Here is a 23,782-nt window from a genome sequence, read left to right on the forward strand (position 1 = left end):
GTATCTCAAAAATAGAAACATGGGTCAATGATTTCAAGGACTTCACCAATGAAACAGATTAAGCATATAGGATAAACAAAATGTCCTCATAAGGAAACATTGCATTATACAATACCACTGGGAAAAGTTTAAAAATGATCATAACAAGCATTTTTCTTTGAATACAACCTTATACTAAGTAGAGCTTAATAGTGATTTTTTTCTATACATCAGATCTTTAAAGAAAATTACATTCCAGGATCATTTTCAACTGCAGTAATGATGGTTTTGTTAAAATGATCTACGCACAAACATGCTACAACAGATAGTATTGAGGAAAAAATTATCAATTACCATGACCCTGCTAATATAAAACAAGTAACATGGTAAAGATTTGAAGATAAGATTTTAAAATTATAACCCTGAATTTTAAAGATTATGTTGTAGGAAATAGAACTGAGATGTGAACTCAGCCCAGTTTGTGCTCAACAACCAGTTAAATTATGTAAAACTGCTCTGTGCTTTAATTTCCTGTAAAACCAAAATAATGCTTACTGTGACTTCTGTGAATATTAAAATATAAAATCAGCCATTAACATGACACACAAAAGTACTCCAAAAGTGTTTCCCTTTCTACCTTAACAATTTCAAAACTATTGGTTTTTGAAATTGGAAAACCAACAAGATTAACTTTGCCCAATTCCCTCATTTTATAGGGTCATAACTGGTTTAACGGGACAGTAATAATGGAACACTTTAGTGCAAATGCCAAGGACTACGCTAAGTGCTTTTCTACCTTAATATAAAAGCCAAGTTAGAAACCAGTTGGGTAAATTATACCCATTTTATAGCTAAGATAACTGAGGCTTGATTAATCTTTACCTCTTCAAGCTTATATACAGCAGTAACCTGAAACACTGAAATAAAATACCAAAGCCCAGATGCCTCAAACAGGTAGTCATGAATTGTCTTCCACCAAATACCCTGTTTGGCCTTTTTTTTTAAAAACCACTCTTTAAAATCTAATGAACATCTTCTTATTTTATTTGCCTGCCTAATATGTAATAATGTAATACACTGTTAGGATCATCAATTCCTGTAATTTCCCTTGTCTAATCTGAAACATACTTATCACCCTTTTCCTTTACTAATCATCCAATCTCCTATTTTCTGGTAGAGTAACGGTGGTATTAAAATAGTCAAAGATGGGTAGTAACCTGCCAAATTAAAAATCTTGTGCCTATAATAATCAGTTAACAATTATACTCTGGTTTGCTATGAAATCTCTCATTAAGTATTAAATAAAAAATAAAAACTAATAACCAGCTTTTGAGTAGCTTAAATTATGAGAGAAAGCACTGGTTTAGAAGTAAAAACTAAAACAAGGTTTAGTTACTGCCAATCCACTCCTAAAGAGACCTTTTTTTGTAAAAGGTATTACAAATAAAGCAGGCAGAACTGAAGTCTCCTTTGCCTTGTGGCAAAAGAATTCAAGAATTAAAAAGCACAATGAGTAAAGCATTAGGATTTAGATTGCTGTGTTCTTAATACAAACATTTAAAAAAATCACTGCATGGCAAAGTTGGAAAACATATTTAAAAGGTATAAAACATTAAAACAACTACCTCATGCCAGTTCCCATGCTAGGCACATTTACAAAAGGTTTTTAATCTTTCACTTAAACTTTCTGAAGGAAGTTATCATAATTTAAAAGCTAAACACAATCTTGACCAGTTAAAAAAAATAAACTTAGTTTTATAAATTATACCAATTAACCACCTCCACATTTGATTCTCAAAATTATTTGACCTCAAGTTAATGAAATGACTCAGATTCAGAGCAACAGTTGGGTAAAATTTTTTTTTATTGGAAAACAAATATACAACTTGGAATGGATTTGAGGCAAATTGTGCCATAAGCAGATTTTCTTTAAGTGGCTAAACAAAGTTTAAAAAGCAAGTAACAATAAAAGAAAATGTTTCTGGTACAGGACCAGCAGTACAAAAAAATAGTGTAAGAGTACCTGGATAATACACCCGTTTTGCAATAGTGCAACTTTTAAGTACATATTGTTGACTGTCCATAGTCCACGCAGAGTTACAACTCCACACTTCAACAACAACATGCTGACAGTTCCTAAAGAAAACTACTTAAAAAAAGGCATAACCCAGATGTTCCCTCATTTTACCAACTCCATCTAAGTTTAGATGTGCAGAAGGGCTTAGATATATCCAGAGTAAGCCACATGCAACATGTTACTTGATCAATTTTCTAAAATAAGGTTTCAGGACAATGACAGTAAGATAAGGGAAGAAAACATGGAATGAAGTCCTAATTACTATACATGCATATTTTTTTTTTGACAGTAGGGGGAACCTTTTACAGATAAGTTACAAACAAAGAAAAGGCAAATAAACAATTTTGTACAAGAAATTTAACACATTCTGTACAATATCTTCACTTTGCTGTCATCATTTGTACAAACTCTGAAAAAGAATACACAAAAAGTTGAGTCAGTCAATGGCAAAAGACTGACAAAACCAATCACATTTACTCAACCACAGAGCAATCTCTATTCCCCTTTCTTTCCTCAAAATTAAAGTACCAAGGAAAGCTAGCCTACTGCTAAGAGGCTGGAACTTCAGAAACCGAAATTATTAACAAACCCAATTAATGCTTTAGTTATGAATAAAAAGTATTCTTGCTTAGTTTAGTATTACAAATGATACTTTTGAATCTGAAGCATATGAAACAGTTTCGGACTAAAACTGAGTAGAGGAAGGAAATCCAATGAAGAAAAGAAAGTCATCTTAATTTCATTTTGAGGATCTTGAAATTAAAGTGAAGCTTTTCAAACTGTTACACAAACATTATACAAACATTGTTTTAGCACAGTTTAAAGTATAGTGCATCTCAAACTTTAATGCACATATGAAATCACCCACCAGGAATTCCTGTTAAAAATGCAGATCCTAGGTATGGGGTAGGACCTGATAATAGTTTTACAATATTCTCAGGTAACAGGGATGCTGCCCAGTCTGTACACACATTCTGAATAGCAAAAGGTTAGAAAACATACTGTTTTAACATCTTCATGGGGTAACGAAGTTACTAATTTTGACCTATCAGATACCTAGTACCTCTAAACCTAAAGTTAAAGCACAGAATGAGGCGGTGACAGTGAAAGACTTACCTTCATAGTTTACTTGACCATCACCATCAATATCTGCTTCCCTGATCATTTCATCAACCTCTTCATCTGTTAACTTCTCTCCAAGGTTTGTCATCACATGGCGAAGCTCTGCTGCACTAATATAGCCATTGCCATCCTAGAAAAAAGCCATTAAAATACCTAAGTAAAATCAGAGTTGGGATGAAAGTTTAATAAGTTTACTACATTCACATGAGAAAAACACACTTTAGAAATCCACACAAACTAAAGAGAATCTACGAACAATTGACCTATAAATTAAACATCACTGAGAGACAAGCACTACTTCTTAGTTCCAAAGTCAAGCGATACCTCTTTTGTCACAAGATCAATGCAATACAAGTTATTAGGAAATTTGAGCTTATACTGAATTGTTATTTTCATTTCATCTTTAAATTAAAATTTAAGAAATTCATCCCCTGAAAACCTACCTTATCAAACACACGGAATGCTTCTCGAATTTCTTCTTCACTGTCTGTGTCTTTCATTTTTCTTGCCATCATTGTCAGAAATTCCGGGAAGTCGATTGTGCCATTGCCTGAAATGGTTTGTTTAATTGAAACATTACAATAGAATTGAAATGCCATTTCAACTTCCCCCTCCCCAAACCCCAAAATTAAAGACTCACCATCAGCATCCACTTCATTAATCATGTCCTGTAACTCTGCTTCTGTGGGATTCTGCCCAAGAGACCTCATTACAGTTCCCAATTCCTTTGTTGTTATAGTTCCATCACCATCCTTGTCAAATAGTGAAAAAGCTTCTTTGAATTCTGTGTGAGAGACCACAATCCAAATATACAGGTTAACATTCCTAAATGAAATGTATAAATCAACTCTTGAAGATATATATGAAGATAACACCCAAAATGGAATTTTGATTTCTAAAGCATTAGATGGGAAAGCCTTGTGGCATTTCAAACATCTTTAGCTAATCACACCAGTATATGCTCATATCGATCTGCCAGGGGATTTTTTTCATCTAAAATCTTACAGGAAACTGCAATATCTAGACTATTATTATTCTGCATTTAAAGGGGGAAAAGGATCAAAACCCCAAATGACTAGCTTCTCTATTTTCTGTTAAAGCTGCTCTGTGGAACACAATTCAATATTACAGGTCTAACCTTCATTCAGAACCGAAAAATAAAGACAACTGGTTCCAAACACATTTCTATAGTGCAACTATACTATTTGCATTATGTTTACAGTACACCTTTAAAGTACTATCTCATCACCTACTAAATTAAAACAAAAACCTTTGAACTTAAGAACAATATGCCAATGGGCTAGTTTTCAAGAGACTATCACCAAATAATCTATACTGGTGTTAATGGGATGATCAAGATATGAGTGGCCAATTTTAGCTCTATTATTGAGAACAAAGATAACCTAGACCTTTCTTTAGATTATATAATCCCAAACTTGTAAGAGAGTGAAATATATCATTGCCTAAAATCTTTAAGATCTTCTTACAAAATTATGTTGCTTTTACTTCACCACTAGATTACATGGGAAGTTGTTGGGAGACACAGTCCACAATACCTGGCTTACCATTTATTTACAGAGAAACTAAAGAAGAGATTAAATCTGGTAGCGCAAGATCATATAAATGAGCTAATAACAAAATCTAGTACTTCACAAATGCAAAAGCAGTTCCAAAGTTCAAGAGGCCATAAGCTCTCCCAATATATCTAGAACACTTGAATATATATACCTGATACATGTTTAAGAAATGGTGTGTGCCTCCTCTTACAGTCCAAGTCTATTTATCCCCTAACTTGTCTATCCTTGCTCCAATTCATATACCTCCCAAGTTTCATTTATCACCTCCTTCTCTGGACTCAACCATTCTTTTACTGATTTTGCCATTAATTTAATTATCTTCATGCCTCTTAGCCTAAAACTAAACTCAAATCTTAAGTTATATTTTCTTTTAAGCACCTATCCTTCTCTCTCTCCAAATTCCAAAAGGCACCACTACTCATATCCATTTCTTCTCTATCAATGAATTATTAAAACTGCTTTCAGCTCCAACTCATCAGCTGAAAATGCTAGGTTCACCAAGAATGACCTAGGTGCCTAATCCAGAAAGTATGTGTCATGTGTGAGGCCTTAAAGCACAGAAACTCAAATCAGACTTTAGAACTCAACTGCCTGGGTTAAAAATCCCAGCTTTGCTACTTACTAGAAACGCAACCTCCAGAAAATTAAGTTACTAAACTTTTTTCCTGCCTTGGCATAACCATACCTACTTCCTACATTTTCCTGCAGTATCCAAAACTACACTAAAAAACCCCTCAAACTTCTCTTGGCCTCCACAATAGTACTTTAATTTATATCCTACCTTACAATGTGCCTAAGGCTTTTGGCACCTGTCTCTTCCAAGTAAATGTGACCAACTCTCTTACCTTTCTTCTTTCCTTAGCCATTTCATCTATGCCCACTTATAATGAAGATTTCATGTCTTTGTATACTCATCTCTCTCAATAACATAACATCCTTTATTTCTGACTTCCTACAGGATGACATCTCCCCTGGCTGACCTCAAGAAAGACTTATGAATTCCATACACACCCTAGGAACACAAGCAAAAGCCATTTAAGCTCTTTCCCTCTAATTGAACTCTGCTATTTAAATACTGGATTTTCTTCACTACAACCAATAATGTGGTTCATGACCCCATCACCTTTTGCCTAGACAATTATAACAGCCTGCTACCTGGGTTCTTTATTTTAAAATTATCCAAACAACTACTTGTTTACCTTACCTATTTACCTTTTTGCATTACTATGTTACTTTCCTCTGCTTATTCTGCTCAAAATCTTTGAATTGCTTAGATCAAATATAACTGACTAGTTGTAGTTTGCTGCATTCAGGAATAAGTAACAGTTCCATTTCATTTAAATATCATACTTGTTTTCAGAGAAACTCATCTGATACCAGAAGCTTAGTAACAAGTTACCCATTGATGTTATGAAAATAGTACACAGTACTAATCTACATCAATCCAATGACCAAAATAGATCAATAAATCCTACAAATAGCAGAATTTGATGAAAATATTTCCATCTTAGGTATTTTTTAAACAGGATGTAGAAATAATTAGAAATATGTAAACTATTATTAGGGTTTGCCCCCATCATATGTATCTCCCATAACTTAGGCTACAAGAAAATTAGACTTACCCAGAGAATTGTATTTGTTTAGACTACATTGTCTGCTGTAATACTTAACGGTCAAGCATCATTTAACACCACCATTATATGCAAAATTCCCAATGTGTAACTAGCTATAATAATTTTACTATAGGACTTGACTTAAAGCCAAATTCTGGAAGATGCATGGTGTTAATTTATATGTGTGTTCTAAGTTTCAATATTTTAAAATCTAGTAACTTATGTTTGCTGAAATAAGTGAAAAGCCGAAAACTGTATGTATGCTATAACAATTTATTTTATGAATACAAGAAAGGAACAAATAAAAAAGGTTTATTCCAAATTTCTATTTGTATTTTTACACTAAAGTGCCAGAAATACCTGTAAAAATTCCTTGAAATAATAAACTCAAAAGTACAATTTAAATTCACCTGCCTGTACAGCTCACCTGTACTTCAGAACTAGTATAATCTTCATGTATAGAAACATGTTATTATTAACAGTAATTCCAAAGAATGACTTCAAATACAAACCCAGGAGTCAAAATCTAAATGCACAGTAAGAAAACAACAGGTCCCGAATGTCACAACAGCTATCTTCAACACAACTGATAAGACCTTCCTTCAAATTCATTCTAGTTATGCCTAAATGGAAACTTTCAGGTAAGTCACACTATTATCTAAATTTTATTTGTTCATTAGCAACCCCAGGACCCTTTTCTAATTATTTATGTTACATAAATTTACAATTTTATTAAAACAGATCATGAGGCAACTACAATAAAAGAAAAATCAAATGCCTACTAACTTCTATGTATTTAGGAAACCAAACTTAATTCCTTTAAAGGTCATGTATCAGATATTTGTTGGCACTATGTAATTGTTGCTATAAACTCAGTACAGTTAATGTTTTTTATCAACTAAATTCTATCCCTACATTGGACCTTGACTGAAAGTTCAATGAAGGTTTAGGCACATATTTCTTTTAAAAACAAAAATTCTTGTACACTTTTTATTAGTCCTCTTAATGTCAACTATTAATGACATCATGGCAGAGTCAAACAAAATTAACTTGTGATATCACACTAGACTGTTCTGGATTGCTCTTTAAGACCAGATAATGTAAACAATCCTAAGTAACCACCTAAACAAGAAGCATGCTTTTTTCCTAGACCAAGTTATTTGTTATTAGAATTTCTAAATAAATCTGTAGTAATGATTATTATAAAGATAAAAATAGCTTAAAAAGTACCTTAGCATATTCAATGTTGCATTGCATGTATGAAGCTTGATAACATTTCAACAAGTAGGTCCTGGATGCTAGGATGTTACTGGTCACCAGTGATTATAACTCACCAGGTAAAGACAAAATTTGTTCACCTCAAAGGTGGACATTGAAACATACCAAATTTAGGAAGGGTCTTTGGAAAGAGGCAGGAAAATTCTTAGGCCAAGGTAGGCAGTGTTCTACAACACTTTTTGTGTCCTACTCCTCTTTGAAAATACAATTTATTCCTTCAAGAAATATTTACTCAGTCCTTATGTGGGAGGCACCGAGAACACAAGAGGAAACAAAGGTCACTGATCTCAGTTTTTATTTTAGTAGCATAAAAGCTTTGGTTCCTCTAACCTACAGGTTTACAGGTTTACTAAAGCCTGGGGTCTAAGGAATATCTTTAAAAGCCTAGAAAAGAAGAAAGGTAGGGAGAAAATCTACAATAGATTTTCCTATCACTCCCACTTACAATTTTAATTGTATGATGGAAGTCAATGAAATGACAGAATTTATCTTAAAGACAATGTTCCAGAGAACTACACCTGTTCTGGATAAAAATGCTGTATCATTGAAGACTCATATTTCACAGACACAAACTTTCTTTAAAGAGGTGTGTGTGTTTGGGAAGGCAATAATGAGCACCAACTCTGTCTCTGATAGGCACCCTGAATAATACATTTTCTACCTTAAAGTGAACGTTTTGTGCTATGTACAGTAGGCACAACTAACTAACTGGGAATACCAAGAAATGAAAGGCAGGAAGAGGAAGGCCAGATATATTAGCGAATGTAAGAGTTTTAAAAACTGGAAATACCAGCCCAGGTCAGTTCCTGAGGTTATATTAAAAACTATTTTGGAATAACTTTGCATTTCACTGATACATTTAAAAATAGTATAAACCAACAAAGTAACTATTTTTAAAGCTCTGGTGGATTACTTTAACACAATGCATGCAATTTACCAACCCTAGAAAGCAAATCTCAGGTTTAAATCACAAAGTAAAAATAAACCTGCTTAAATTTGGTCCTTAATGCTAATAGCTTTCTACTTTATATAGCCCTATCATATAATATCTGTGATGAATATTTGAGATTAGTGATTTCTGGCTCCTCCAAATGTGTGTTTACAGGGGTTGGGGAAGGAATTACTTTAAATGAGCTACATAGATGAGTTCTATCTGCATTTCTCAGTTTTCTCTAGCATTAAAAAAATGCTTTAGTGTTTCCAAGCACTTCAAACTCTCTGCTTACCAGGAAAATTATGGCAGTTAAAACTTGATGCTTGTGTTAATAAAAGCCTCCAATGGAAGGAATAGAGTTTGAAAGACATTTTAATATTGCATTTTTTTAAAAACCTTTAGTAAGTTTCCAAAACATTTTAATATTAACCAGACATCTCAAAGTATTAGAATAAAATCAAAAGTACTAATGTTTAATAGTATGGTATAAAGACAACATGACATCAGGTTTTATGTAACAATTTCACTTATTTCCATAGCAAACCAAAGGAGACAAGATTTAAGAAGCTCATTTCAAGCTATCACTGCACTGTAAGACAAAATTACATGTGTAATAAATGCTAACCTTTGGATCTAGGTTTTTCATTGGAGAAATGGTTATTCCCTGACTATATATGCAATTCTAAGGTTAAAATATTAGCTACTTTAAACTGAGGTAAATTCAACGTTCACTTTCTGATTCTACATTTCAAGTTACCTATTAGTTACACAACTTGGCCCTCTTGTATAGACTGATTTGTTGGAGTTGCAATGTTAAAAATTGCCTAGAATTCATGTTTTAAAGCAAGATAACCTTCAACAGTGACAACAAAAGACCACCACCAGGCTCCAAAGTATACCCACAAGGCCTAAAAACATGTCTTTAATTATAGTTAGCAACACACATCTTTCTCAGGCAAGTTTACCTTCTCACTTGCCAAAGCAGGTTCAATTACTATATTACATTACACCCATTTGTTATCACGTTCTACAAAGTGAATTTTTTCATACAATTATCTTATTTTGAGATTGGCTATTCAATTTATAATAAAATCCAATTTGGTACAATCAGGCAAAGTATTCCTCACCTGCAATCTGCTCTTCAGTCAGTTGGTCAGCCTACAAAAAATCAAGAGATAGATAAGTGACTTGAGACTATGTAGACTAGCAGTTACAAAAACAAGTTTTAAAATTTTCAAGGTTCAGCATGTACCATAAACTTCATTTAGTTCAACATTTCTTAGTACCAGCAACAAGCACACAGGGTGGGTAGAAAATGCATATATCTGGTTTACCTTCAAAGCTGAGCTGCCTTGACCCCAAGTTAAGATAATGAAAACATTTGAGAATGTCTGAAAGTCTAAATTTTACATAAATCGGGGAAAAGAGCAAATCTGGCATACTAAAAAGTTTAATTGGAGTTATTCTCAATTAAAGATAGAATCCAATAAAAACATTATTTCCCTTTTCAAAGTTAACATACCTAAACTTAAGCTCACACCTCCTTGAACCAAAAATAATGCCCAAGGACTATATTCAAAATTGCCCCTATAAATGGTTCAATACACCACCTGGACATGAAAGTAATTTTCCAAACTTCAAAATTAAGCAAAACTCCCATTCATTAAAAAGACTGAAATTGCACACGCCATCTTGGGGGGAGGGGGGGGCAACATGAAAGCTACCAGTTTTTACTCCTCACCTACCAGGCAACTGCAGAATGAAAGATTCTGAACATTCGAACTACATTATTTACCAAAGGTTAAATAAGTCCAGCCTCCCATTTTCTCTTGACTTTTGAAATCCCAACCTGAGCTTGAGGTTTGTGACGACTTTAGCACATGTAGAAGTTACTGGTTTTTGCTTTAAAAACATATGTTCAGGCATTTGCTAAAACCATTATATATGTTGTTCTTATTCCATCTTCACAGTAACCCTTTAATGGTGTTATTATCCCCTATCTTACAAATGGGGACAGCGAGGCTCAGATTAAATTTCAGGGAGTGGGAACACAAAATTAGTTAACTAGTAGTCAGGATTAAACACTAAGGTGTTAGACATATCCAATGCATCTAAGTTTAAAATTCAAAGCATCATACTATACAAAGGAGTTTGCAAAACATCAAGACTTTGTTCTTCATGGGTCCTTCATCTTTGGACATTTCACTGCTTATCAGCATGCATACCCGTGAAATAGCGGCTTCTGTGGTTCTGGCAGGCACTAATAAGCCTCATATCTAATATATTTACCTACATAAAGTCAAACATACTATGATTAATCCATTCATTTGTGGTAATGAAAAGAATGAAACACTGCCTGGTTTCACTTTTTAAATAAAAACATCCCTGGAAAGGATAACACCTCAATGTAGAATAGCATCACATTTTCTCTAGGGGACAGCATGAGAAAATCTGAAAAACAAAGCAGAAGTTTCTTTCCCTACTCAATTTGACCTCAATGCAGTCAACTCATTTCTATTTAAAAAAATTAAAAAGGGAGGGGGGGAAGCCAAAGGCCTAGTAACTTAAAATTGAAGAGCCAATAATTAAGTTCAAATGCAGAAGCTTATAAAATAAATTATCTCCAGCAACTATTTGGTATAAAATCAGCCAGATTATTTTCCCTAGGAAAAATATTTAAAACCCAGTAAATCCACTGAGTTGTTTACTTTGTTAGAGGCTATAGAGGATTTACTTCTAGTTTGATTTCATTTTGCAGGATTTCTATCATTTCTGAAGGAAGCGCAACATGGTATGGTGCAGGAAAAAGCATAGTGTGTTTTGAGTCATCATGGGGCTAGTACCACAGCCTTGCAACTTAAAAGCTGTGTGACCTTGGACACATTACTCAACCTCTCAGTCAACTTCTTCTGTAACACAGTGATACCTACCTTAGAAGGTTACTGTGTAGAGTAAATCAAAAGCTATGTAAAGGGCTGGCCCAAAGAGTTCAGTGATAATTATTTTATATAAATTAACTAATCAAAGAACCTACAATGTTAACTATCAACCTAACACAGAAGGTAAACATGCATGGCATTTCAAGCCCTTTACAACAAACCTACTATGTTCCATGTTAACTTTAAGTTGAGAAAATATATTTCCACAAACTGAAACCACCAGTTGTAGTCCAGGCACAGATTTAGATGGTAAATATCAGTTTAGGACCAAAAACGTTAAACTAAGTATGTGGAAGGCACTGCAGCATGCGTGAAAGCTGAAGGATTGATGGGCTATGTGCAGAAAGGGAGACACTTGGGTTTGTTCTTGAAACATGGTGGGGTGAAGATTTTGGGAAAGCTCATTTATGCGAAAGCTGAAGGTCTTTAGAAGAAATAAGGATGTTAGCTATATAACAAAAAATTTTCAATTTTGCTTGGAAAGTCCAATTTCAATGGTCCCACACTACTTTGTCCAGTTCCCTACCTGTGGGCAAACCCAATCTTAAGATTACAAATGAGCTTCAAGAAATAAACTAAGCACAAGGGAGCCTAAGTTACTCTCATAGCCTAAAAGCACTGTGTGATTTTTGTTTGGAGTGTTTGAAGAAACTTACAAAAGTTTTTTATATTTACTACTAATCCAAAGTTCAAGGTTTTAAAATATCTTTATACCAGCAACATTCAAATTAAAGCCTACTAAAAGCAGAAACACGACACTCTCTAGCACTCTAATTTCTAAGCCTTTCCCAACCAACTATAATGAATAAATTTGGTTCTTATTTCTGTCTATGGAGTGACATTTTCTTACTTAGAACTAGAAGAATTATACTTTTGGGAAAACTCAAGCTCATTACCATGTGTGTTTATGTCAGTACAGTGAAGAATAATTCACTGGAGAGCTGACTAGTTCTTAGGCCCTTTATTTCTACACTTCATATAATTCCTCCTACTGCTCGTCATGCCAGAGAAAGCTTCCAAGCATTAGTATACTCACTCTCAGGTTCAAAACCACAGGTGATTTGTAAACACTGAGAAACACTAATCTAGACTAGGTGTGACTTGAAGTGAATGCATTATGTACCTATTAAATATTTCCTAAATGACACTCAAAAGTAGGTATGGATACTCTTGGAGCTTATCTAGGGAAAGGTTTTACACAAATGATCCAAAATTCTTATCTGAGTAAACGAATGAGTCCATAGGGTTGAAATGGAACACAAACTTCTATCCTTCATTCATTCATTCCTGTTTCTTCCAAGTGCTACTTAGATACAACATAGGCTGCTTAAGTAAAATTTTCCTACAATTTCAGAAATAAAGGTATTTGCTTTACCTGTATCAAAAGCAGTCTCTAAATTAACTCAGTCATTGTATCAGTACTTTACTTACTATACACACAGCATCTTGGATCAAAAAAAACCACCGATAAATTAGTTTTTAAAAATTAGGACCTTTACCAAAGGCTTAACTTGACCATTCTAGCTAAATCCAGAACTTCCTGTATTTTAATTGAGCGATAGTGAATTTCCTCAGTCTAACAGAAACAGATCTCCTTGCAGTTTGATGGATTATTTATTTAGAAAGTGACAAAATTTTCTACCTCTTCACATCTTTTATTTATCTAACCACCCCAGGCCTCAAGTCTCCTTAAAACAATCCCCCTTTCAAAGAGCATATATTGACTACATGGTAAACCTAAGAGCTATGTGAACAATATTATTCCATTTTCATATAAACTTATTCCACTTTCATATAAATTTTTTCTTGTCAGAGTTTTAATTTTAAATCTCCAAGTCTTATAATTATGAAGTTACCTGAGGAACAATTTCCAAATTAAGTCATTAACTTATGATGTCAATTTAACAAACCAAAAAACCCAAGCATCAACAATGCAATCTGTAACTACAAAATATTACCACTGGAGTAATGAACCACGAAAGCATAAACTCTACCCATCACCAAGAAAAAACCTATTCGAATTTTTAATTCAATTAGACTGGGGGGGGGGGGGGGAGACAAACCCCACAAGCCTTACCCTTCATTTAAAAACATTATAAAATTTAGAACTATTTAGAACTTCGATTACATGCCTATAATGCAGTTTCACCTAAAAGAATACCAAGTTTAACCAACATATTCAAATTCAGAATAAAATAACTTAAAAATATCAATATGGAACGAGTGTATCAAACCTAAATGAACACCAGTTTTAACCAAGGTGAAGTCCTCTCCCCACACCCATAAAGGCTGGAGGTTTCAGTTGGCAAGGATTTCCAACTCTGAAGATGTCACCTTGCCTCCTGGACACACCCACCGCTGTAATTACTTACCGCCCTCCTTAGATTTTTTTTTTACAGGAAAGAACTTACGTTCTAGTCTCAAGTAACAGGAAAACGCTTCTTAAAATTCCCTGACCCCAAAATACTCTTCTACCACACTACAGTATTTGACAATCATTACTGAACAAATGAATTGAACCGCACGTTAAGATGGTCTGGCAACTTCTGTATGGAAAGAGGACTGAAGCGGGGCAATGCCGTGCGTGGTCGTGGTTCCCTGACACTAGGAGTGCACGCGATTACTCAAAAATGGGATATACTCAGTGGCCTTTTGCGAAAGCATCTTCCACTCGTTACGCGAGAATAAGGCCGACTTTCACAAGTCACCCCGGAGCCTGCTTTCCGTAGGTGGTGGGTAGGAAACGCCTTTCAGACCCTAACCCGAGCCGATGGCTTTCTCTAACAAGATGCGTACTTCGGGGACGCGCCTGACTTCAGTGACACAAAGATCATTTCCTCCAACGACAAAGCCACTTAAAAAGAATTTTTTTAAATGTCCAGCCTGGATGGTGGGAAAATGCCCCAGAACCTAGATGGAAAAAAATCGGCATTCAACGAGCTTCCTTCTCATCACCGGAGGGGGAGGGGAAGCTCTCGAGGCCACCCTCCCCCACCCATCCCCAATTCGCCAGCCCCGCAACGGCGCGGCCGCCAGGACCTCCGCAGCCCTGCAGGTGCCAGCGCAGCAGCTGGGGCGCGAGCCGAGCGGGCGGCGGCTCCGGCCCCGCCCCCCGGCCGCTCCCCGCGCCGCGCGGGCTCGGCCCACACAGCGCGCGGCACCCGCTCGCGCGTCCCCCTGCCCGCCCCCCCTCCCGGCACGCGGAGGCTGCGGGCTAACGGCGGCGTCGGGGCTCGCCCGGGGCTCGCGCGCTCCCTCCCGCCTCCTCGGCGCATGGCGGCCACCAGCGGACAAAGGCGCTTCCTGGCGCCCGCACTAACCGTCCGTTGGGCTTTTGAATCCGGCCCCGGGGCTGACCTTTCTACATGCCCGACCCAAAGGCTTCGGCGCTCCCGCTCCCCCCGCCATCCCACTCGCTCCCCTCCCTCCTGTGCTGGGCAGCCCCCCACCCCGGATCCATCCTCACTCGGTCAAGCCTCCAGGAGCTTGCGGCCTTGGGGCAGGGCACCTGGCCCCCAATACGCCAGGGGACACCTCCCTGAGGAGAATGGGGGTGGGGGGACACCTGCGACACAAGCGACGCGGGTGCCCCCAGCCTCTTTCGCGCCATCCCGCTGGCCAAGCCCACTCCTGGAAGTTCTAGGAGACGCGAGCTCCCTTTCTGTAGTCAGTCCGCTTCAGCCACTTCCCCCCGCGGGCCAAACGCCGGCAGCTCAGCGGCGCACTCACCATGCTGCAAGCGCTACCGGTCTCCGAGACGCGACCACACAACCACTCGCCTCGCTCGCTGCACTCGGACTAATTCTCCTCCTCCGCCCCCAGCGCCTCATAAACACCTCCCTCCGCCAGATCCCTCCGCCGCAGGCCAGATAACGGAACATCACAAACGAGTCCCGGCCACACACACCCTACCCCCCTCCGCAAACTGTTCTCGAGACCCCTGGCCCATTCGCAGTTACTTTGTGGACGATGCAAGGGGTAAGGCGATGTGGACAAACGGATGACGTAAGTGGGTCTCATTCCCCGGTGAGCCGTTAAAAATGCCTGTGGAGAGGCGCTTGAGGGGCGCTACTTCGCGGCGCGGAGGAGCACCGTCGCAGTGACGCGCCCCGATAGTCGTTGAGCCGGCCCCTGATTGGTTGGTTTGTACCTGCAATGCGTCACTCGGCTCGCAGCGGCCGCCGCGGGGACGCGGTGCGGCTTCTACCGTTGCTGCTCCGGCCGCGCTGTCCTGGCAACTGCGCCGGGCGGCGGAGCCTGCCTCCCGCACCCCGTCTCCGCCACGCTCGCACGCGCGGCTTTCCGCTCCTTGTGCAGGGGAGAGCGCCTTACGCCGATGCGGAACGAAGCTGAAGGACCGCGGGAAACCCGCGCCCCGCTCAGCGTCTCAGCCTCGCGGAGGCCACGCATTTTACATTTCGCTCCCCCGCGAAACCCGTGAAAATCTGGCTGAGGGCAAATGCAGCTGCTCAGCTGACTAGTCTGGAAAGGTCTTCCGTGTGTACTGCCCCTTCGCCTTCCTTGCCTGGGGTAATTTACCGGAAAAAAGTTGAAACCCGCAGCGTCCGAGGCTGTGGGGTTAGCCGCTCCCAGTGGCCGCTGACACTGGAATAACCGCGTTCTGGCTCGGAGTCGGGCCTGGCGGTGGGTTTGATTGGGCCCCTTCCTTAGGTGCATGACCTTGGATGAGTCATTTCATATTTAGCCTCATTTGTAAAATGGACGCAATAACACCTATCTCAAAAAATTACTGTGAGAATTAGGATTATATAAAGATTAATGTAAAATGTCGAAGCGCCTGGCACAGGGTAGGCACCGAACAAGTGGCCACTATGATAGACCACCTCCTCAAAATGAGTCTGTTCTTTTGGGTCCCTAATCTCTCAGATTGGGATGGACATTTAAAAAACTATTTAAAAGTTGGCCTCTTGGAACTGGAAGCCTTGTTTGTGCACTGTTGGTGGAAGTGTAAAATGGTTCAGCCACTGTGGAAAACACCATGGTAGTCCCTTTAAAAATTAAAAAAGCGCCGGGCGGGCATGTCTCAGCCTTGAGCATGGACCTGGGATCCAGGAGTTTGGGGGTCAGTTCCCGTCAGGGCACTGCCCAGGTTGGGGGCTCCATCCCCAGGCAGGGCTTGCAGGAGGCAGCCGGTCAGTCACTCCCTCGTCACTGATGTTTCTCGCTCTCTCTCCCTCTCCCTTGCCCTCTCTGAAATCAATAAAGATATAGTAAAAAAAAAAAATTACTACGTTGATCCAGCGATTCCACTTAGAGGCATATACCCAAAAGAAGTGAAAGCAGAATCTTGAAGAGATATTGGTACATTTATATTTATTAGCAGCATTATTCAGGAAAGCTAAAATGTGGAAGCAACCCAATTTCCATCACTGGATAAATGGATAGGGAAAATATGGTTACAGCGGAATATTATTTAGTCTTAAAAATGGAGGAAATTTTACGATATGCTACAATATGGATATTATGCTAAGTGAAATAAGCCAGTTACAAAAAGAACAAATACTGTATGATTCCACTTACATGAGGTACTTAGAATCGTCAAAATCATAGAGACAAAAAGTAGAATGGTGATTGCCAGGGGCTGGGGCTAGAGGGAATGGGGAGTCATTGTTTAACGGGTATATAGAGTTTCAGTTTTACAAAATATAAAGAGTTATGGGATGAATGGTGGTGATGGTTACACAACATTGTGAATGTATTTGTCATCAAAGTGTATACTTAAGAATGGTTAGGCTGGTAAATTTTGTGTGTATTTTATTATACATATTTTCTAAATAAGCTCCTTGGTCCCACCCAAAATAAGCAAGGGTGTCCATAACCCGGAATGTTTAACAAGTGGATAGTGAACACCTACTGTGTGAACTTGATTTGAATACATTGTAATTGTTACCACAGAGGGTGCTTATATAAGGCACAGAGGAAAGTACCTTAGCTTACCACAGAGGTTCCAAAAAGGATTCCTAAAGATGACTCCTAAATTAAGTGTGACATGATAAATGGGCAGGAAAAAATGGAAAGGTGGGGAGGAAGAGAGAAGCAAATTCTAGCTGAAAGAAAAAAAACACAGAGCAAAGGTCCAGAGGCGTGCAGTTTCACGGCCTGATATAGGAGCTGCCAGTGGTTAGGCAGTACCAGATCCAGCTGAGCATGGGAGAGGGCACTGGGCAGTTAGAAAGGATCTAGTGTTTAATGCTCAAACTGCATTCCTCAAGAAGGTTGTTGGTAGAACCACCATCCAGAAAAAATCATCTTAGGCCACATCAAGGCCTTAGAATTTCCCCTAAAAAGCATAGGCATGTGGGCCTTTTAAACCTAGTGAACAGCATTTTTAGCAAGCCAAGGCGAAATCATTCCTTCTGAGAAAAAGGTTCCCTCCAGAGCATTTTCCTGTGCAGCAAGAATAAGACCTTTCCTAGTGGCTATCTGCACACATTTGTAAAAGCTTCAGTGGAATTCAACCTCTTTTAGCCAAGTTAGACATTTTCAAATGCCTTCAAAAGTATTTCCTTTACTAGGCCAGAGATGGATTTTCTGTCAGTCATGCAAATCAGACATAAAATGAGTGCTTTTTAAATTAGCATTGGCAACCCTATGACCTCCCTTTCAGATGAATGAATGTTCAATGAAAACTCAGGACTCTGTGCTTCTGTTGTCCTTGCTAATTATGCCATAGGGGAAGGGGGGATAATTAACTTTATCCCTCAAATGAAATACCATTAAGAATGTTATTTAAAAGTGGGTACCTCTGCTTCAGAATCTGAGCTGAAAACAGAGCCCTAAGGCCACCATTACATACTCTGCATCCCAGAAGCTCCCAAGTCCATACAAGGTATTACTCAGAAATATGTCTCTGATTCCCCCTCCGATGGAAGAGCTATCAACAATCTTCTCTTTTCACTTAGTCACTAAAAATATTCTCTCTTTACACATTATCCTACCAGTATCCAGTGATTTTACATATGATATTTTTACTAATGAGAAATTGAATGACAAAATAAATAATCACCTCCTCTAAAAAATGGACTTTTTTATTAAAGAATTGATGCATAACATAACGAACAGGAGCTTACGTCTACTGTACAGGCTTATGCTTAGAGATGTATGTATTGACTTGAAGAGCTTTAAAACAAACGTTTGGTAATGAAATATGCCTGTTAAAGAGAACACAGAAAACTTCTTCCTGGTTTCTTGGGTTGAATTTCAGTAAGACCTATCGTGCAGAATCTTCTTTGCTTAACTCTCCAAGAAGAGAAAGAAAATGAGAAAAAAAGTCAAGACTTACTTTTAAAGCCATTGTGGTTTATGTGTATTTGAGGCTGTTCCAAGTCAATTTATTTATAGATCATTTGTCTTCCACAAGATGACATACAGTGCAGCCTGACTTTGGCAATCGCCAGCTGAGAAGCCAAGTTGGTGACAGCCACTACATCAAGGCATAGGAGGTAGCTGGTTGTATTTCTATTTTCCCCACCTAACAGTGAGATCTTATAGCTTTCTACCTTTGTCTCTCTTGGGAAAATGAGAATACACTTCCCTCCAGGCCTCAGTTCCTCAATTTGTAGAACAGATATAACACAAGTCCTGTCCTTTGACACTTCCCATAGCTTTTCTCCTCCAGACAGTTGTACTAATAAACGAGCAGAGGACAATCACAGTGCCATTCTTTTTTTTCTTTTTTTTTAATATATCTTTATTGATTTCAGAAAGAGGAAGGGAGAGGAAGAGAGAGAGTTAGAAACATCAATAATGAGAGCCATTGATCAACGGCCTCCTGCACCCCCCTCCCAACTGGGGATTGAGTCCTCAACCGGGGCATGTGCCCTGATTGGGAGTCGAACCCTGATCTCCTGGATCCTAGGTCGATGCTCAACCGCTGAGCCACGTCAGGCCGGGCCACAGTGCCATTCTTGATTGCAACGCCTGTGTGATTCTCAACAGGTGAAAGAATTAAGCCCTAAATGCCCTAAGGCATCTACAGTATTGCATCAGCTTCTCTCCTGTGCATCTAGAATTACAGTTATGTGCCACCTTTTAGAGAATTGAGAAAATAATACTCAAATCATTTTCTTGTTTTTGATTTGGATAAGGAGCCATGACTGAGGAAGTTAAGCTATCCTCTTCCAAGATTATGGGGCAAAACAGCTGGGACAGGAATTCAACCTGGTCATTAGAATATCTTTCCACAGCATCCTCAGTTCAATGAGGGATGAAGCATGCAAGAAAAAACTGAATCCTCCAGCCATCCTGAATGGGCTTATTATGCTCATATACACACAGGAAAAGTTGAAGGTCATTAATTTTGATATTAATACTCTGCCATTCATTCATTTGCTCATTCAAAAAAAAAATTGAGATGTCAATTTAGGATGACCATTTATCTAGATTTGCCTAGGATTGAGCAATTTCCTGGGACAGAGCTAAAACCAGACAGTCGTAGGTAAACCAGGGTCACCCTAAAAGCAGCGACCATTCATTCAATTAGTATCAGCAGCCTATTATGTGATATAAATGTGCTATGATACTAATGAGCACAGGAGACCATGGAAACATGTAAAAGGGCAACCTAATGGGCAAGAGGAAACTTCCTAGAGAATGTGATCCATGAAAATTTGAGTAGAGGTGGAGAAGGAGGAAAAGGTATAGACACATAAAGGAAGAGAGACATCATTACCACCTCCATCGTCAACATCATCACCACAATTTTCAGCCACTGGTTAATGGGTGCTTACCATGGGCCAGGCACTAGGCTGATCCCTTTACATTGTCCACATTGTTGACCATTCCATTCCTCTTGAAACACTCTTCTTGCTTGGCTTCTGAAACGCCCCTCTGCTAGTACTTCTCCTACCTCTCTGGCAGTTTTTGCTTTTTGTCTTTTGCAGGCTCTTTAATTGGCTCCTTCACCTGTTGCTTAAAAAATAGTGTGCCTCCGTGTTTAAGCCATGGCTCTCTTTTCTTGTGATTTTCAACACCAACTCTGGGCACTCTCCCCATTCCCATAGCATTAGCTCTGTGCTAATGACCTCCAAATTTAGATGGCCAGATATATAATCTCTCCTAAACTCCTAATCAGTATTTTCAGCTGCTCAGGCCAATCCTAACATTGTGGGCTCAGCTAAGAGTACAAACAGGCTTACATAGCATATATTAAATGTGTTAAAGTTATAAATCAAGCTAACAAACAAGTCAAATACATCCTATCTGCCTACCTTGATAAACATTCATAACAACTTAGAAGATCATGGAAAATTTTAGAACTTTGTATTTCCACACCAGATCATGGAAATGTAAGGAAGCCATCCTCTCATCCACAGCCCACCAGTTTCCCTTCTCATCCCCAGCTCCATCTATACTTCGAGGGGCTCCACATTCACATGTGTGGACACTAGTCCTCATAACCTAGCTTCATCAACAGCCCCACACAAATAACTGCCTCTCAACCATCCCTAAAGGCCTGCACCTAAGGGTATGCACCCTAGAGATGTGGTCTGGTCTCTAGAGAATGGAACTGAGGAACTATACAGATCCTGGAAGCAGGCTCGGTGCTGTTTGAGTAAGGAATTCCATGATTCTGGGGACCTAGAGTAGTCTGGAGTAGGGTAGAGTATGGAATCTGGATAGGGAGGTCTCCTTGGCCCTGTGTGGAGGGGTACCTCTAGAGGAGGGCCAGAGCAAGGCCCTGTAAAGGGAAGCTAGGGCAGAGTCCTTTCTTGCAGTCCTAAAAATGTCTACTGGCAACTACTCCTGGAGGCCCTCAGGTCCTGAAACATCACATTCAAAACTGAACCCATTATCCTTTCACCCAGACCTGCTCTCTTCTATTCTAGCCTCATTGAAAAGTGCCTCTCTCTACCCTGTCACCCAAGCCAGGCTGAACTGCTTGCAGATATCTGGATGTACTACAGAGTTTCCCAGTTCCATGTCTTTGCTCCAGCTGCTCCCTCTGCCTGGAACAACCTTCCTCCCTTTCCCACTGCCTGCTGCACATAGCTCATACTTGGCCCAAGCGTCGTGCTCCCTATGATGTCTTCCTAACTCCAGCAGCCCTCTCTCCTGGGCCCAAAGAGAAATAATCACTCTCAAAATATCCTTACAACATTTTAAGGTACTATTTCCTTACAGGTTGTCATCCCAGGTAGGCCGAGTTCCCGCAGGGATTTTAATATGTTTTTACCCTCACCACCTTGCATGGTGCTGGGACATAGATGATGCTCAGTAAATTTTCTTGAATGAATAGGTGGATGAATGGAAAAAGATAATTATCATTTTGTACATGCCTTTTTCACATGGCTTTTAATAAGCACTCAGAAGATTTTTTACAAAGAATGAGTTGTATAAATACTGCAATCTTTTTTTTTATCAGAGAAAGTAGCCAATAGGATAATTCTAATCTCCTTACATGAGTTATTATTTAAGTCCATTTGAAAATGCTAAATATGTACTTAATCAAATATAATTTTCACCTTCCTTGGGATTATTTTGGATATCATTGTGCAATAACTGTTTATACAATTTTTAAATTGTTTTTCCCCAATCTCATTTAGAGAATTTATGGTTCATACTATATTAGCTTGATGAAACTAAGAATTAAAGCAATTAGCACCACATAATTAAGCTAAAATAATTGTGCTTTCAACTCTGAATGGTTTCACAGAAAAGGTGATTGATGTAGTTAGTATTGTGTTGGCAGTGTGGGGGCCCACATGGAGATGTGAATTCTCGGTGATGGACCTCACATTTTAACTTCATTTTCTTCATACTAGCTTGGTTTTTTATTATTCTTTGGCTGATTTTACAGGTGAAAAATAGGATTCTCATTCTCAAGCCTGGGAAGTTGGCATTATTGGGGATCCTTCCTTCCCTTCTCATTGTTTCCATTCCACATCTAACTATTGAGCCAATATTTCTAGGCTCTGCTCATGGAACCTGGAATATATCATTGTCTGCTTTGAAAAAAGATTTTAAAATGTTCCAAACTAAATTCAGTTCCCCCTCTGGATGAGAAAATGGGAGTCACTTAGTGAAAACATCTTTATCTTAGTGCCACATTCTCACTTTCACTGGGTCCAAAGTGAAGTAAGTCACAGCCCCTGCCATTCATGTGGCAGCTCAGAGAGACATAAATGTGCCCACATTACAATAACAGGATTGATTAGAAATGAGTTTCTGTTCTTCCAGATATAAGCTTTTTTATTTAATTTCCAAATATTACTCAGAAATTTAGTTCTCAATTTATTTTTTAAAATTTCAAATGCATAGAAAAGTTGAAAGAATAGTACGATAAGCCATCCGTATACTGTCCACTTAGATTCTACAATGGCTAACGTTTGCTTTCTCTTTTTGTCTCTCTCTGTCTGTCTCTATATACGCACACACAGACAGATGTGCTTTTTTGTTTTTTTGATGAACCACTTGAAAGAAAATTTCAGACATCACTACTTCAGCCCTAAGAATAAAGATATTCTCTTACAAAACCACAACACTGTTATTGTTTTTTCTTTAAAAATTCCCTTAATTATCTTAGATCCAATCTATACTTAAATTTCCCCAATCATCCCAAAAATATTTTTTTTCCTCACTAGGATCTGACAGGGCTTGCACTTTGCAAGGTTACGTCTCTGTAGACCCTTTTAAATCTTTTAATCCAGATCAGTTTCCCTACCTTTGTTTCTGACATTTACATTTTGAAGAATCCAGGACAGTTTTCTTTTTACAATGGCCACACTCTAGATTTGTCTGATTGTTTCCTCATTGTGTCATTTAACTTGTTTCTCTATCCCCTGCATTTCCTATAAATCAAAATTTAGTTCTTTTTTTCTTTTTTAAAAATATATCTTTATTGATTTCAGAGAGAGGAAGGGAGAGTGAGAGAGAGAAATATCAATGAAGAGAGAGTCATTGATCAGCTGCCTCCTGCACACCCCTGACTGGGGATCGAGCCCACAACTTGGGCATGTGCCCTGACCAGGGATGGAACCTTAATCTCCTGGATCCTAGGTCAATGCTCAACCATTGAGCCATGCCAGCCAGGCAGTATTTAGTTCTTAGAGGCTTGTCAAGACTCAAGTTAAAGACTTTGGGCAAAAACATTTCACAGGTAATATTGTATATTTCACACCGAATCATCTCAAGAGCACATTATAGCCATTGTTCCATTCTTAGTGATAAATTCAATCACTTAGGTAAGATGGCTTCTACCAGACCTCACCACCATAAGGGTGCATTTTTCACTTTTAATAAAT

General features: G+C 38.6%; 1 protein-coding gene across 2 annotated transcripts; it reads right to left on the minus strand.

Annotated features, from left to right (window-relative positions):
• Window positions 1-1,825: 1,825 nt before the first annotated feature.
• On the minus strand, window positions 1,826-15,325 carry CALM2 (calmodulin 2). 2 transcript variants are annotated; one of them, XM_016222172.2, is made up of 6 exons: window positions 15,249-15,325; window positions 9,708-9,738; window positions 3,819-3,962; window positions 3,622-3,728; window positions 3,173-3,308; window positions 1,826-2,465 (listed from the first exon to the last, which is right to left on the minus strand). In XM_016222172.2, the coding sequence occupies exons 1-6, from the start codon at window positions 15,249-15,251 to the stop codon at window positions 2,437-2,439; spliced, it is 450 nt and encodes a 149-aa protein (XP_016077658.1). In that variant the 5' UTR covers window positions 15,252-15,325; the 3' UTR covers window positions 1,826-2,436. The 2 variants fall into 2 exon arrangements, with proteins under 2 accessions (XP_016077658.1, XP_016077659.1); XM_016222173.2 differs by lacking the exon at window positions 15,249-15,325 and adding an exon at window positions 14,316-14,334.
• Between the last annotated feature and the right edge of the window lie 8,457 nt (window positions 15,326-23,782).

Source organism: Miniopterus natalensis, assembly GCF_054644295.1.
Source record: "Miniopterus natalensis isolate mMinNat1 chromosome 13 unlocalized genomic scaffold, mMinNat1.hap1 SUPER_13_unloc_2, whole genome shotgun sequence".
In the NCBI taxonomy this organism is placed as follows: Eukaryota; Metazoa; Chordata; class Mammalia; order Chiroptera; family Miniopteridae; genus Miniopterus; species Miniopterus natalensis.